Source organism: Choloepus didactylus, chromosome 19, assembly GCF_015220235.1.
Source record: "Choloepus didactylus isolate mChoDid1 chromosome 19, mChoDid1.pri, whole genome shotgun sequence".
Taxonomy (NCBI): Eukaryota; Metazoa; Chordata; class Mammalia; order Pilosa; family Megalonychidae; genus Choloepus; species Choloepus didactylus.
The window spans coordinates 15,741,769-15,759,808 of NC_051325.1; the positions used below are offsets into that span (position 1 = coordinate 15,741,769).

The window sequence follows — 18,040 nt, forward strand, 5'->3', positions numbered from 1 at the left end:
GATAAGGACTTCAATAGGTCTACAAACCCTAAAAGAACCCTATCAAGTTCAGCAAATGCCACGAGGCCAAAAACAACAGAAAATTATAAAGCATATGAAAAAACCAGACGATATGGATAACCCAAGCCCAAGCACCCAAATCAAAAAACCAGAAGAGACACAGCACCTAGAGCAGCTACTCAAAGAACTAAAGATGAACAATGAGACCACAGTACGGGAGATAAAGGAAATCAAGAAGACTCTAGAAGAGCATAAAGAAGACATTGCAAGACTAAATAAAAAAATGGATGATCTTATGGAAATTAAAGAAACTGTTCACCAAATTAAAAAGATTCTGGACACTCATAGTACAAGACTAGAGGAAGTTGAACAACGAATCAGTGACCTGGAAGATGACAGAATGGAAAATGAAAGCATAAAAGAAAGAATGGGGAAAAAAATTGAAAAAATCAAAATGGACCTCAGGGATATGATAGATAATATGAAACGTCCAAATATAAGACTCATTGGTGTCCCAGAAGGGGAAGAAAAGGGTAAAGGTCTAGGAAGAGTATTCAAAGAAATTGTTGGGGAAAACTTCCCAAATCTTCTAAACAACATAAATACACAAATCATAAATGCTCAGCGAACCCCAAATAGAATAAATCCAAATAAACCCACTCCGAGACATATACTGATCACACTGTCAAACACAGAAGAGAAGGAGGGAGCAAGTTCTGAAAGCAGCAAGAGAAAAGCAATTCACCACATACAAAGGAAACAGCATCAGACTAAGTAGTGACTACTCAGCAGCCACCATGGAGGCAAGAAGGCAGTGGCACGATATATTTAAAATTCTGAGTGAGAAATATTTCCAGCCAAGAATACTTTATCCAGCAAAGCTCTCCTTCAAATTTGAGGGAGAGCTTAAATTTTTCACAGACAAACAAATGCTGAGAGAATTTGCTAACAAGAGACCTGCCCTACTGGAGATACTAAAGGGAGCCCTACAGACAGAGAAACAAAGACAGGACAGAGAGACTTGGAGAAAGGTTCAGTACTAAAGAGGTTCGGCATGGGTACAATAAAGGATATTAATAGAGAGAGGGGAAAAATATGGCAAACATAAACCAAAGGATAAGTGGCTGATTCAAGAAATGCCTTCACGGTTATAACGTTGAATGTAAATGGATTAAACTCCCCAATTAAAAGATATAGATTCGCAGAATGGATCAAAAAAAATGAACCATCAATATGTTGCATACAAGAGACTCATCTTAGACACAGGGACACAAAGAAACTGAAAGTGAAAGGATGGAAAAAAATATTTCATGCAAGCTACAGCCAAAAGAAAGCAGGTATAGCAATATTAATCTCAGATAAAATAGACTTCAAATGCAGGGATGTTTTGAGAGACAAAGAAGGCCACTACATACTAATAAACGGGGCAATTCAGCAAGAAGAAATAACAATCGTAAATGTCTATGCACCCAATCAAGGTGCCACAAAATACATGAGAGAAACACTGGCAAAACTAAAGGAAGCAATTGATGTTTCCACAATAATTGTGGGAGACTTCAACACATCACTCTCTCCTATAGATAGATCAACCAGACAGAGGACCAATAAGGAAATTGAAAACCTAAACAATCTGATAAATGAATTAGATTTAACAGACATCTACAGGACATTACATCCCAAATCACCAGGATACACATACTTTTCTAGTGCTCACGGAACTTTCTCCAGAATAGATCATATGCTGGGACATAAAACAAGCCTCAATAAATTTAAAAAGATTGAAATTATTCAAAGCACATTCTCTGACCACAATGGAATACAATTAGAAGTCAATAACCATCAGAGACTTAGAAAATTCACAAATACCTGGAGGTTAAACAACACACTCCTAAACAATCAGTGGGTTTAAAGAAGAAATAGCAAGAGAAATTGCTAAATATATAGAGACGAATGAAAATGAGAACACAACATACCAAAACCTATGGGATGCAGCAAAAGCAGTGCTAAGGGGGAAATTTATAGCACTAAACACATATATTAAAAAGGAAGAAAGAGCCAAAATCAAAGAACTAATGGATCAACTGAAGAAGCTAGAAAATGAACAGCAAACCAATCCTAAACCAAGTAGAAGAAAAGAAATAACAAGGATTAAAGCAGAAATAAATGACATAGAGAACAAAAAAACAATAGAGAGGATAAATATCACCAAAAGTTGGTTCTTTGAGAAGATCAACAAGATTGACAAGCCCCTAGCTAGACTGACAAAATCAAAAAGAGAGAAGACCCATATAAACAAAATAATGAATGAAAAGGTGATATAACTGCAGATCCTGAAGAAATTAAAAAAATTATAAGAGGATATTATGAACAACTGTATGGCAACAAACTGGACAATGTAGAAGAAATGGACAATTTCCTGGAAACATATGAACAACCTAGACTGACCAGAGAAGAAATAGAAGACCTCAACCAACCCATCACAAGCAAAGAGATCCAATCAGTCATCAAAAATCTTCCCACAAATAAATGCCCAGGGCCAGATGGCTTCACAGGGAATTCTACCAAACTTTCCAGAAAGAACTGACACCAATCTTACTCAAACTCTTTCAAAACATTGAAGAAAATGGGACACTACCTAACTCATTTTATGAAGCTAACATCAATCTAATACCAAAACCAGGCAAAGATGCTACAAAAAAGGAAAACTACCGGCCAATCTCCCTAATGAATATAGATGCAAAAATCCTCAACAAGATACTTGCAAATCGAATCCAAAGACACATTAAAAATATCATACACCATGACCAAGTGGGTTTCATTCCAGGCATGCAAGGATGGTTCAACATAAGAAAAACAATCAATGTATTACAACACATTAAAAACTTGAAAGGGAAAAATCAATTGATCATCTCAATAGATGCTGAAAAAGCATTTGACAAAATCCAACATCCCTTTTTGATAAAAACACTTCAAAAGGTAGGAATTGAAGGAAACTTCCTCAACATGATAAAGAGCATATATGAAAAACCCACAGCCAGCATAGTACTCAATGGTGAGAGACTGAAAGCCTTCCCTCTAAGATCAGGAACAAGACAAGGATGCCCGCTGTCACCACTGTTATTCAACATTGTGCTGGAAGTGCTAGCCAGGGCAATCCGGCAAGACAAAGAAATAAAAGGCATCCAAATTGGAAAAGAAGAAGTAAAACTGTCATTGTTTGCAGACGATATGATCTTATATCTAGAAAACCCTGAGAAATCGACGATACAGCTACTAGAGCTAATAAACAAATTTAGCAAAGTAGCGGGATACAAGATTAATGCACATAAGTCAGTAATGTTTCTATATGCTAGAAATGAACAAACTGAAGAGACACTCAAGAAAAAGATACCATTTTCAATAGCAACTAAAAAAATCAAGTACCTAGGAATAAACTTAACCAAAGATGTAAAAGACCTATACAAAGAAAACTACATAACTCTACTAAAAGAAATAGAAGGGGACCTTAAAAGATGGAAAAATATTCCATGTTCATGGATAGGAAGGCTAAATGTCATTAAGATGTCAATTCTACCCAAACTCATCTACAGATTCAATGCAATCCCAATCAAAATTCCAACAACCTACTTTGCAGACTTGGAAAAGCTAGTTATCAAATTTATTTGGAAAGGGAAGATGCCTCGAATTGCTAAAGACACTCTAAAAAAGAAAAATGAAGTGGGAGGACTTACACTCCCTGACTTTGAAGCATATTATAAAGCCACAGTTGCCAAAACAGCATGGTACTGGCACAAAGATAGACATATAGATCAATGGAATCGAATTGAGAATTCAGAGATAGACCCTCAGATCTATGGCCGACTGATCTTTGATAAGGTCCCCAAAGTCACTGATCTGAGTTATAATGGTCTTTTCAACAAATGGGGCTGGGAGAGTTGGATATCCATATCCAAAAGAATGAAAGAGGACCCCTACCTCACCCCCTACACAAAAATTAACTCAAAATGGACCAAAGATCTCAATATAAAAGAAAGTACCATAAAACTCCTAGAAGATAATGTAGGAAAACATCTTCAAGACCTTGTATTAGGCGGTCACTTCCTAGACTTTACACCGAAAGCACAAGCAACAAAAGAGAAAATAGATAAATGGGAACTCCTCAAGCTTAGAAGTTTCTGCACCTCAAAGGAATTTCTCAAAAAGGTAAAGAGGCAGCCAACTCAATGGGAAAAAATTTTTGGAAACCATGTATATGACAAAAGACTGATATCTTGCATATACAAAGAAATCCTACAACTCAATGACAATAGTACAGCCAGCCCAATTATAAAATGGGCGAAAGATATGAAAAGACAGTTCTCTGAAGAGGAAATACAAATGGCCAAGAAACACATGAAAAAATGTTCAGCTTCACTAGCTATTAGAGAGATGCAAATTAAGACCACAATGAGATACCATCTAACACCGGTTAGAATGGCTGCCATTAAACAAACAGGAAACTACAAATGCTGGAGGGGATGTGGAGAAATTGGAACTCTTATTCATTGTTGGTGGGACTGTATAATGGTTCAGCCACTCTGGAAGTCAGTCTGGCAGTTCCTTAGAAAACTAGATATAGAGCTACCACTCGATCCAGCGATTGCACTTCTCGGCATATACCCGGAAGATCGGAAAGCAGTGACACGAACAGATATCTGCACGCCAGTGTTCATAGCAGCATTATTCACAATTGCCAAGAGATGGAAACAACCCAAATGTCCTTCAACAGATGAGTGGATAAATAAAATGTGGTATATACACACGATGGAATACTACGCGGCACTAAGAAGGAACGATCTCGTGAAACATATGACAACATGGATGAACCTTGAAGACATAATGCTGAGTGAAATAAGCCAGGCACAAAAAGAGAAATATTATATGCTACCACTAATGTGAACTTTGAAAAATGTAAAACAAATGGTTTATAATGTAGAATGTAGGGGAACTAGCAGTAGAGAGCAATTAAGGAAGGGGGAACAATATTCCAAGAAGAACAGATAAGCTATTTAACGTTCTGGGGATGCCCAGAAATGACTATGATCTGTTAATTTCTGATGGATATAGTAGGAACAAGTTCACAGAAAGGTTGCTATATTATGTAACTTTCTTGGGGTAAAGTAGGAACATGGTGGAAGTTAAGCAGTTATCTTAGGTTAGTCGTCTTTTTCTTACTCCCTTGTTATGGTCTCTTTGAAATGTTCTTTTATTGTATGTTTGTTTTCTTTTTAACTTTTTTTTTCATACAGTTGATTTAAAAAAGAAGGGAAAGTTAAAAAAAAAAAAAAGAAAGAAAGAAAAACAAGGAAAAAAAAATGATGTAGTGCCCCCTTGAGGAGCCTGTGGAGAATGCAGGGGTATTCGCCTACCCCACCTCCATGGTTGCTAACATGACTACAGACATAGGGGACTGGTGGTTTGATGGGTTGAGCCCTCTACCATAAGTTTTACCCTTGGGAAGACGGTTGCTGCAAAGGAGAGGCTAGGCCTCCCTATATTTGTGCCTAAGAGTCTCCTCCTGAATGCCTCTTTGTTGCTCAGATGTGGCCCTCTCTCTCTGGCTAAGCCAACTTGAAAGGTGAAATCACTGCCCTCCCCCTTACGTGGGATCAGACACCCAGGGCAGTGAATCTCCCTGGCAACGTGGAATATGACTCCCGGGGAGGAATGTAGACCCGGCATCGTGGGACAGAGAACATCTTCTTGACCAAAAGGGGGATGTGAAAGGAAATGAAATAAGCTTCAGTGGCAAAGAGATTCCAAAACGAGCTGAGAGGTCACTCTGGTGGGCACTCTTACGCACACTTTAGACAACCCTTTTTAGGTTCTAAAGAATTGGGGTAGCTGGTGGTGGATACCTGAAACTATCAAACTACAACCCAGAACCCATGAATCTCGAAGACAGTTGTATAAAAATGTAGCTTATGAGGGGTGTCAATGGGTTTGGGAAAGCCATAAGGACCACACTCCACTTTGTCTAGTTTATGGATGGATGAGTAGAAAAATAGGGGAAGGAAACAAACAGACAAAGGTACCCAGTGTTCTTTTTTACTTCAATTGCTCTTTTTCACTCTAATTATTATTCTTGTTATTTTTGTGTGTGTGCTAATGAAGGTGTCAGGGATTGATTTAGGTGATGAATATACAACTATGTAATGGTACTGTAAACAATCGAAAGTACGATTTGTTTTGTATGACTGCGTGGTATGTGCATATATCTCAATAAAATGATGATTTAAAAAAAAAAATAAATAAATAAAAAAATTAAAGTGAGGTACTGTTCTATTATTTGCATTTTCAAGGTTGATTATAGCCATTATTAATGAGACAGGGCACTCTCCTTATACTTTTGGGGAGAATACAAATTAGCTTCTTAGGAGAAAATCTTACTTGGATGTGACTGTAAGGAAATACACACACAAAGACCAAAAAATATGAATTCAACACTGCTTATAATAAGAAAGGAAGGAAGGAAAGGAAGAAAGGAAGCAAGCAAGCAAGAAAGGACTTAAAAAGTCTTTTAGTAGAGGAATGGTTCACCAAACCATACAATACCATGCAGCCATTAGAATGAATGCGATAGCTTATACGTAAGCTTATATGTATTGATGTAGAAAGATGTCCTTGATACATTAAGTGAAAAAAAAACTGAAAAACAAAAAAACAAAAAAACAAAATACAAGTATAATTCCATTAATGTAAGAAAAAAACATACACATATATACAGACATATATATGGTCTCTAAGTATACAGAACAGGGGTTGTGAAGTTAAATGCCAGTAGGAAAACAGCATTTACCACTGGGGAGGGCGAGTATAGCACATATACATTTACGTACTGCTTGAATGTTTTGCAGGGAAGATGTACTTATAGGTTACTTATCTAATAAAATCATGAAAATTAATTTTTAAGGAGCTATATTCCTACTGAAAGATGAGTTCTCTGGGCAAGTACTCATAAGCCCAACTGGGTCAGCCAACAAAGCTGCCTCCTCCTCAGATCAAACAAGCCAGGGAGGACTGGTGAGGACCATTCAACGGAATTATAAAGACAAATGAATAGATGCTAAAATCTCTCCTCAGAGGAAAGGTGACAGAAAAGAAGGGGCGGGGAGGGGGGGTGCTGCTTACTTCCGGGCGATGGTGGTAACACGGATGCGCCTCTGGGTGCTGGAGTGCTGATACTGTGTGACAAACTGGATGGCACCCCTGCCTCCTTGGGGGACCGGGGCGTTGTGCTGCAGGTAAGAGGCCACACACTTTGTTACTGCCGCAGGCACGCATCAGACAGCCCTACCGCCCAGCGTGATGGTGATCATGTTCCTTACTGGACCTGGGTTACACAGGCAGGTCCATGTTGAATGGGGCACCCAAGATCTCAGCATTTCACTGTATGTAATTTTAATTCAAAAATTTAAAAAAGAACCATAGTCCAATGTTGAACTCAAGGAAAGATACACATGCTGAAGTGTTCAGGGATGGAATCCACTGAGGCCTGCAATTTCCTTTGAAATGCATCAAAGAATAAGATGGATTGATGGATAGATAGATATGTGACAAAACAAATACAGGAAATGTTAACTGTAGAAACTAGGTAGTGGGTCTATATGGGTGTTAATCGTACAATTCTTTCATTTTTCTGTACACTAGAAATTATTCATAATAAAATACTGGGGGGAAAAGGACCTTGCCAACATTATGATGGCTGGCAAAAGCCATCATTCTTCTAATGACCTTATCAGTTCAACAATAAAGCAACAAAAGCAATTTGCTGACTATGACTAAAGACCATGCCAGAGCGGCATCAGGCCTCCTGCAATCCCGAAGCAGCGTCAGCGGATGGGAGAATAACCAGACGCCACCATTTGTGACAAATCAGAAAGCAGAACACTGAGACGTGGACATACTCAGGAAATCTGACCCACCTGATTGACTACTTCAAAGTAGATTCCAAGTGTGGACGTGGGATCCAGGCCACAGATTTTCCACTGATTTGTACCACCAACACCAAGCTCCTGGCGGGGGGAAGAGGGGGAGAAAGATTAAAAAAAAAAAAAAAAAAAAAAGTAAAAAACCACCTGGGGTGGTGAAAAGTACCGACTCTGAATAGGGTGGGCCACTTATGATATCTCATTCTAGACGAAATATTAATTTTACTGAAATTTACTGAAAAAAGTACAACTGCAGACCAGAATAAGGCTTAACAGTTACATGTACAGTATTTTAAAGTTAAGCTTTTTACTGGCACTCTGATCAGTGTTCATTATGTACGAAGAAAGAAATATATATCTTAACACAACACAGAAATCAACTCAAAGAGTCAAGTCAGGGTGGTGGAGGAAGTAAATAGTAGAAAACAATGAGAATTACCTACTTAGCTTGAAACTTTCATTGATTTCTTTCAGCATTATTAAAACAAGAAATAATGAGTTGGCTATAAAATTTTAATTTGTAATCCATATTCCTTTATGGAAAAGCTACATATGAATTCTCAGTGGGAGAACAAAGGGATTTTTATTAGTATGTAGGCTGCTTTTTTTGACTAGTTGAATGGCAACTACTGATAAATATGAGGTTTACTAAAATGTGAATCAGTGTGTCAGTTTTAATCATGACACCTAGGAAAAAAGGCCACAAGTGTCAAAAACACCTAAAACCACCAACCACCAAGACTACTAGACTCTGAAAGACCCATTTTACATTCTAGAAACACCGAGTGTTACAAATTCTAACACGCTTCATCCAAACATGGGATACTGTGCTTAGATGATGTGATGACACATTACAGAATCATGACATTCCGTCTGTATCACCCTGTAATCCACCCAGACTGCACACTGTTAGCTGAGTCCAGAGTCATGCCTGGCCTCACAACCAGCAATCTGAGGAAGGCAATGGTGGAGGTGGAGAAGGAAGGTTCTTACATGGAGTCACACAGCAGCTCTAAGAGGTGGAGAGAGGGGAGGGGGCCTGCTGTTCCATCAATACTTCTTAAACAAGATCAGGGGATGAACAGCTTCTTGGGTTAGACACCTTCCCTTTCAGTCACCCTGTCTAAACATAGCAAGAATTTAACATCTGCTAGAAAGTGAAGAGCCACCCCCAGGAAAAATGGCAACCAAGTAAAAGGAGCTGGCCTGCCTCCCTTCCTTGCCCTGCTGAGCCCTTCTCTAGGCACCAAAGTCCAGCATGGCCACAAACCCACCAAAGGTCCAAAATGACATGTTCTCATGAATACCCACAAATACCAGTAAGCATTTACCCTGCCTTTATCAGAGGAACTGTTAAGGAAAGGAGATCAGTATTTTATACACTCTAACGAAATAAACTGAGTCAAGTAAGGATAATCAATGGATGCTATGACCATTAGGTGAAAAGCTACTGGCAATCAAGATATTTGTAATGTTCCAAAATCTCATTTGACAGATTTCTTGCTAAAGGCAAAGGGGTGATGTGCCTTTACAAGGACAATGTGGGGAGGCCGTCACTTTGAGCGTTCAACTGAGCACCACGACCATGGATGGCCTCCTGATGTGACACAGTACCAGGCACACAGATCACCTGGAAGAATGTGTGACAGAAGGGCTCAGCAGAATCTCATCGTACCCTTGAACCTAACTTCCAGTTTACGGGAATTGTAGGAAAGACAGGAACACGTTCACCACCACCCCGAGGAAACCGACACAGCCAGAATGTGAGACATTCTGTTATAGGAAACAAATGACAGTCTCTTCAACAAATCAGTGTCATGAAAAAACAAACAGACATAAACATAAAAGCATAAGTAAAGCATTCTAGATTTTAAAAAACTAAGGCTATATAAAATACCAAATGTATTGCTGGTTGGATGGAGCAGGGGAGGAAAAAAGAGCTAAGAAGGGCATATGGGGAAAATTAGAAAAGACTATAAACTAACTACTAGATGGTATTAGGGAATTACTGTTAATTTTCTACTGATCTGATAATGATATCTTGGTAGGAGAAAGCCCTTATTTTTAGAAGATGCAGCTGGAAGTACTTAAGTACAAAGTGTCATGATGCCTGCAACTTATTTTCAAAGGCTCTGCAAAAAAACATGATACAGCAAATCTGGCATATAGATACAAAGAATGTGGCAAAAAAAGAAAACAGAGCAATTATGGCAGAATGTTAATTGCAAACTCTAAATGGCAGGTATATAGAAATCCATTATACTCTTCTTTAAACTTTTCAGTACAATGAAAATTATATTCTCTCTTCTCTGCAACTTCCATCTTCCAACCAAAATATTCATAGCTGATCCTACTGAACCCTAAAAGAGCTAATCACTTTATACAAATTCATAAAACTCTCTTCTTAAAACTACTTCAGGAAGCCTTCATCTGGCAGATTTTCAGTCCTGTGGAAATATTTTCGAACAGGACAACCTTCCAAAGCCTGCCAGGGAAGAGGGGCACAAGCCCCTCAGAACTTTGAGATAATGGACTCATTGGATGAGCTTTGAAGCAGCAACTTGCCTCACCCATAATACCACAGGAATGCTCTTTCAAATCACCTCACTTCTGTCAAGTTCTACAAAAGTTCAACTGCAATAATTAAGTGAATGCTTGTTGCTGATTAAGACAAAGATGATGATGATATGCACGATGACATCCATTGTGCCAGGCACTGAACTAACTTATTTAATCCTTCTGGCAATGCTATCAGGTAGGGACTATTATTAGCTTCATTCACCAGATAAAGAAACTGAATCCCAGAGTGATTAAGTACTTTGCAGGGAATGGAAGGGCTGGAATCTGGTAGAGCTGGGATGTGAACCCATGTCCAACGCTATGGTCCAGGCTCCTGACCTCTCTGTTCACTGCCTCTCATGGATGGTGGGAACGAGGAACAGATGCGATTGAGAATCCCAGAGTAGAACCACCTCAAGAGGCGTCCTGGCAGCTGAGGTATACAGCATAAGGAGGATCAGCAGAGGCACCTCATTCTCTAGTGATACTAAACATTGTTCACGCATACTCAAGATGTGTTTCTCAAGGAACACAGTTATCTGCATACATACAACAGTGTCATCACTGCCTGAACAAATCAAAATGGTTTTTTTTTTAAAAGGCTCATTATTAGCTGAGAAGGGAGACAAAGGAAATCACTTCGGAGGACAAAAGACACAGGTTTGTTCCCTGAGGTATTCTGCTGATGAAGATGCCTTGTGGCTTGTTGGTCCTGTGGCCCAAGCCCGGGTGGTGGAGTCGGGGGACCTGGGCTCTAGCTTCTCAGGGTCAGCTCCGACCCTGAGCAAGATCCCTAACCTCTCTGAGCCTTGGTTTCCTCCTGTCTGACCTTTAAATAGATGGACAGACAGAAATGATTCCAGCTCTCAGACATGCAGCCTTCAGTAAGAATTACCCATTCTCCCTGAGCACAGACACACATGAACAGGTGACTCAGTGCAAGACCATTGTGTGCCCACATTTACAGTGGGGTAAATCCCAGGGCACAGGTGGTAATGGTGATGTAGGAGTTTTCCTCACATTTTCTGACACACACGGTCCTTTCACATTCAGAGATACACACGGACCAATGGCTCCTGCAATCTTCAGCTCCCGAGAGGTCTGAAACAGAGTTACATACAATCATGAAGTTAGAATATCACTGAGAAGCACCCGCTTCCATGATGGCCACAACTAACGCTTACGGGAAAAACAGAGCAGCCTAATCATTCCACCTGGAGAAAATCTCACAGAGACTGAAGTATATATAAAGACGATGCAGTGTTTTCAACTTTCCCAACTCGAATTTTTTTAAGCTTGGAAATTAGTGTATGCAAAGAAAATTCTACCAACAATACTACATTATTTTCCAATCCCACATATATATTCACAATCATTTACACATTTCTAATCAGTGAACATATTGTTTTGTGTTGCTTTAAATATACTTAATCCATGAACTGACTTGGCGAAACCAACATATACAGAGTTGAAAATTTCAATTCATTTCAACTAAGTCCATTCTTCTCATCTTTTTAAAAGCAAATCTCAAACATTTGAGAATGTTGCTTAAAGTCTAACATTAGAACCTATGTGATTTAATGATTTGCTCCAGTTCTCAAATTAATAACTTTAGTAATTATCAATTCTCAAAGTAATCATTCCAACCGTATTTCCTAATAGCCCTTTCAACATGTTCTCAATGATTTAGAATCAAGTGCATAGGGCTATCAGTCCCTTCATGGGGAAAAAAACAAATAAACACCAAAACGCTGTATGATTTCAGAGCGCACTGGCTGTTCTTCAGGCATGCCCCAAATATAATCTGCAGTTCTGTGGAAGGTGGTTTCAGCCCATCTCTATGGCTGGGCGGACGTCCACCACCAGGTGGCTGCCCCTGTCCTCAAACCACAATGTGGTTCCCAGTACCCACCACCCTTTCTAACTCCAGCATCGCAGAGCAGGGCAGAGCAGAGCAGAGCAGGGCACACAGAAAAACCAGACCACTCTCTGCTTATGACATTAATAAATATACAGGCTCTCCTTGAGATGCAAAGGGATAAGGTAAATACACTTTGTGAGAGCTATTTAGTTGGGATTCTCATATTTCTAGATTCCTGCTTCCACCAGGCTGAGGTGGCCAGAAGTCTGCAGACTGAATAAATCAGAACAGTTCTCTCATTAAAGTTTCTGAAATCTATCATACCTTTACTTCCAAAGTAGCACCAAAAGCCATTCGGAAATTTCCATTAAAATCTTTACTAAAAATCCTTTGGAATGTCTGTTTGAAGAGAGAAGTGTTGAAAGAATCTCCCATCACCATGTGACCTCTAAGAATGAAAACAGAAAAAAGAAAGTGAACAATTAAGGTGACTGAAAGCATTCAGGTGTTCCCTCAATATTTACAAACAATAATTTAAAGAAAAAAAATAAACTATGCCCATCAACTTGCTGCTCAATAACTTAAAAGGTAAATGGCAAGTGCAATTAGTACTTGCCATTTAGAACAGTTCTACAGATGATAAAATTCAATAAAACTATACATATACACATACAAAAAAAAAAAAACAAAACGGGTGCCTGTAAAAACCGGTGAAATCTAAGTAAGATCTGTATTATAATTCATTGTATTGTGTCAGTGCCAATTTCCTGGTTTCGATATTTATGTAAGATGTTACCACCAGGAGGAGGTGGATAAAGAGTATACTGGAACTCGGTGGTAGCACGTTAATGTGAAAATAATTAACAGTGCTGAATGGTGTATGAGTGTGGTAGAGATGGGAAGTTTAGAGTCATTTATGTCACCAGAAGGAAAGCTGGAGGTTAAAACATGGGAATGTACGACACAGTATATCCTGTGGTGATTACAATGCCCTTGGTTAACTTTACAGATATAAAAAAGTTCTTTCATGAACTAGAGATGTACGACACTATTTCAAGGAGTTAATAAAAGAGGGGTATATGGGGGAAAATATACCTATTGCAAACTATGGACTAGAGTTAACAGTAATATTTAAATACTCTTTCATTAATAGTAACAAATGTACCACACCAATACTATGGGTTGATAATGGGGCGGGGAGGAGGGGGGATAAGGAATATGGGAGGATTAGAATTTTCTTTTTTCTTTTTATTTCTTTTCTGAAATAATGAAAATGTTCTAAATTTGATCATGGGGATGTATGCACAACCATGTGATGATACCGTGAGCCAGTGATTGTATACTTCAGACGGTTTCTATGGTGTGTGAATATATCTCAATAAAATTGCATTTTTTTTTAAAAAAAGAGTATACTGGACCTCTATACTATTTTTGCAACTTACTATCAATCTATAATTATTTCAAAATAAAAAGTAAAAAGAAAGAAAAGAAAGAGAACCCAGAACCCTTAAATCAATAAACTCACTGGTCTAAATGGACTATCTATCGAGCAACCATCTCCAATTCCTTTCATACTTTCTTGCTACGGGAAAATACCCAGGCGTGACAAGAAATCCTTTTCAGGTTAATTCACTGCCTCAAAGCATTTAATCCTTGGCTTTACATGAATTCTTTCTTCTTATTTATGATTACTGATATTCATCACTTATTGAAGTTAGAGAAAAGCATTCTATAAAATTCCAGCATTTCATGTACTTGGACTTGATGCAAGAAACACAGCTTGAGGCACGTCTGCAACAACAGTAACCTTAGCCAAAACATATTAAATCCAGCCGTTGTTGACTAAACAGGACCAGCAAAGACCCAAGAAAGACTACCTGGTCTTGCTGTCTCAGAAAGTTGGAACCCTCCTCCAATATCCACTTTCCCTCTCTTCCTTAATAATGGGAGCCATGATTGCTGAAATAAGACACCATTTTCCAGCCCGCCTGGTATGCGGCCATGTGACTCAGGTTGGGCCTATTGGAAGTGGCCCTTATGATCTGTAGGATGTGTCCTTACAGAAAAGGGCACGTCCATCTTCAACCCTTCCTACTTCCTGATGCTGAAAAATGACAAGAGCTCCAGCAAGCATCTTACACCACAGACAGCACGTTAGGGATGGTGGAGCAGCACAGCAGGAGCCCCGCCTCTGATGGTGATAAAGTCAGCATTCCAGCCCTAAGCTAACCTACCTCCAAAGCGAGAAATAAATTCGTAACTCATTAAGGCCACTAATATTTTGAGTTTTATGTCACATCCAAACAAACCTAATCCTAATTCCACACACTCCTTCTACAACATAACTGCCAGGTTATCATCCAAATTAGGCATGACCTCCTCCAACACCAGGGAGCTTACGCCCTCCAGAAGCCATTCATTCCATGTTTGGACAGCTCTGACTTTTAAGAAAGAGCTTTCTTAAACTGAGTGAAATTCTGCTACCCAGCAGCTTTTACTCACTGGTTTTAGTTCTACCCTTTGGTCCACACAGAACAAATCAGATTCCTTCTCAACAGAATAGTCCTTTGTTGAATTGTTACCATGCCTGATCTGTCTTAGCTTAATCTGTTTTAGTTCCTTTGGTCATTCTCCATATTACATAAGTTATTTGCCACTGCACTAACTGTTCCTTTTGGAACATCTCCAACTTATCTACAGACCCCCTTTTAATTGAAATGCTATGAATAGAAGATAATACATCCTGGATCTGGTGTGACTAGCACCAACAAGACCTGGACTATTACCTACTTTGAAGACAACACAGCCTAGAATTCCCCTGCTTTGCTGGAAACCATCACCTAAATATTGGCTCACCTCCAAGTTTTTGTTTGTTTGTTTTAATGTCAGTACTAACACATCTCCCTGATACTATATTTATGCAACTGGTGAACTGACTTCAATTCTAAGTCTTTCAGTATCAAGATCTTAACTGATCAAAACGATGGCCCCATTACCCAGTAAAAACATGCCCCAGTAAAAACATGCCCCATTACCCAGTAAAAACCCAGTAAAAACATAAAATGTGGCATACAATCTTGAGGAAGCTCAAAAATACACTAAAGCTTTTCTCTGGGTGCTTCAGGTCGAGGACTCTTGGAACCCCTAGGAGTTCACTAGTACAGTCCGCATCAATCACTGTAATTTGAGACCCTAACTCTATAATCGAACAGCTACTGCTCTTCAGGACAGCTGCAAGGGACTTGGGTTCTACATTCACCCTCCTCCCCCCAACCCACTGATACCCAGCAGCATCACCTGGGAATGTGTCAGAAATGCAGAATTTCAGGAACATCCCACTGCTCTACACCAGCACTTCTCAAAATGTATGTGCACACAGATCACCTGGGGATCCTGTTCAAATGCAGGGTCTTACCCAGTAAGTCTGGAGTGATACCCTAAAGGCTGCCATTTCAAAGCTCCAGGTGATGCTGATGCTAGGGGTCCTTGACTACACATTTGAGAACCAAACAAAAGTTTGGTTTACATCAGTGGTTCTCAAACTTTGCTCCATAGTAGAATCACCCAGGGAGATTTTAAAAAACCCAATGTTCAGGCCACATATCATACTAATTAAATCAGAGTCTCTGGAGGGGTAGAGCCCAAAGCGAGAGTATTTTTGAAAGTTCCCCCAGGTGATCCCAAAGTGAAGCCAGGCTTGAGAACCAGTGCTCTACATCAAGGTCCGCACACTTTAGTGCTGCCAGAGTCACCTGGAGGGCTTGTTAAAATCTATGGCTAGGCTGCATCTCCAGAACTTCTGATTCAGGTCTGTGGTAAGGCCTGGGAATGGACACTTCCAATGAGTTCCGAGAAGCCTATGAAGCAGCTGGACTGACACCATGCACTTTGAGAACCACTAATCTCCACCTTGATCTCTGCATACAATTCTGGCTTGGCCTGTGAGTCCGTGCATCCTCCAGGCTACAAGAGGAGTCAGTATTAGTCATGAGGTATAGCCACTTAGCCAGGTCAAGTTTCTCCTAATTGCTCTGCCACGCAGATCACATTTCTTCCATTTCTCACAAGCAAATGCCTTGCTGAAGTCCAGATAATCCATGCTTGCTTTCTTTGCTGCCTTGGTCCTGTGATGTCTGACAACTCTACAGAAGAAATGAAGTTATCTGTGAGACCACCTGCTAGTCTCTGCTTCTGCCCTGGGTACCATCCTCAGCCACTGAAACCACAGCCTGGAGCTATATGAGAGCTTATCTAAGTCTGCCTCACCTAATCCAGTGGGCTCTATCAAGTATTTCTCTTTCCTAGAAGTAAATACACTCCCTTTTCCCAGGTGTTCCCTGTCAACATACCCAGTAAGATTTGTACAACACTTCATCTCCAAAAGTCCAGTTTGATCAAGAGCACAGGCATAAATATCAATGCAGTGACCATTTGCAGCCGTTCGATTAGCAAGCATCTCATAGTGCTGGAAGAGAGGAAAACTATCTTTATGAAAACAGTAGCGTTCATTGCTAGGTATGCCTTACTATACCAAAGGAAGGTAATCAAATGCAGGAATATGTGAATAATCTTGCTTGAAACATTCGAATAAAATAAAAATATAGTTTTTAATCTCAAAATGCCTTTAGCAGTTTTTAGACCTGCCCACTCTAAGTCAGGTCTAAGAGCAGGGGCAGCAGTTTCACAGCAGTCAAAACCCAGAAGACCATCCCAGCAGGGGCCTCCCGCTGGCCGTGAAGCACAGTCTCCACAAGGCAGTCATGGCCTCCTGGAACAGCCACAAGGGCAGCCTGTATCCCAGGGCACCTACCTTGGTTGCCTTTTTCATGAAACGTGCATTATCTTTTTCAATATCATGCCAGGAACGAATAGGAGTCTTTAATTCATCTCCAACCACCATGCCAGGCCCTTGGGTGGGGGGACCGCCAGTAAACAACATGATCCTGGCTCCCGTGTTTGGAAAGGTGCCCTAAAATAGTAAATGGCATCATTTCAGAAGTATACAGCTCTACCCCCAAGGATGGTTTCAATTTCCATGAAGAAATATTGCAAAGGCTAAGTCTCTTCCACTGTTCTTAGCACTGACAATATCAAAAAAAGCACCATTCATCTTCCAACCTAATCTGACTGTACACTTTCATTAATTTACCATCAGCATTTCCCATTGTCCTAAATTTCCTTATGTACCTCATGAAAACTTTTAGTACTTTCAAGGCAGTGAAGGGCTCCTTCAATGTGGACAATAATGAAGACTGAAGCACTTCCTGATAAATTAACCCAGACAGTAAACTGGCTTAAGTCACAACTGATTTTCAAACAAAATACCAGCAAACATCATTTCTGATAGCAAGTCTGCATGATTTGAGAGGGCCGGGTAAATTCAGAATTACCTCCAATAAGCCAACTGCAATGGACAAAGCCACACCAGTGGATCGCAGTGGTCTCTTCCCCTGAGTTACTGGCCATGGGTCCCTTTGCAACTCCCCAAGGAGATCAGTGAGGTTCATGTCGATCTTGTGAATGGGCTGCAGAAATCTGCACAATTTTGAATGGACACATCAACCCTGGTTAAATAAAGTACTCTGGTCTTCAGCACTAGGTGATACATCATAATTGCTCTCCAAAATAATTACTTGGAGTAGAAAAACTT

The 18,040-nt window shown here is 39.8% G+C and overlaps 1 protein-coding gene across 1 annotated transcript in view; it reads right to left on the reverse strand.

Annotated features, from left to right (window-relative positions):
- Positions 1-18,040, reverse strand: part of SEC23B (SEC23 homolog B, COPII coat complex component) — a 54,526-nt gene that overhangs the window by 17,467 nt on the left and 19,019 nt on the right. The window contains exons 7-13 of the mRNA XM_037811609.1: positions 17,781-17,925; positions 17,201-17,359; positions 16,740-16,855; positions 12,715-12,838; positions 11,550-11,630; positions 7,965-8,054; positions 7,171-7,277 (exon numbers count right to left, since the gene is read on the reverse strand). Of these exons, the coding sequence (XP_037667537.1) occupies positions 7,171-7,277; positions 7,965-8,054; positions 11,550-11,630; positions 12,715-12,838; positions 16,740-16,855; positions 17,201-17,359; positions 17,781-17,925 (822 nt within the window). The remainder of the gene's footprint in view (positions 1-7,170; positions 7,278-7,964; positions 8,055-11,549; positions 11,631-12,714; positions 12,839-16,739; positions 16,856-17,200; positions 17,360-17,780; positions 17,926-18,040) is intronic.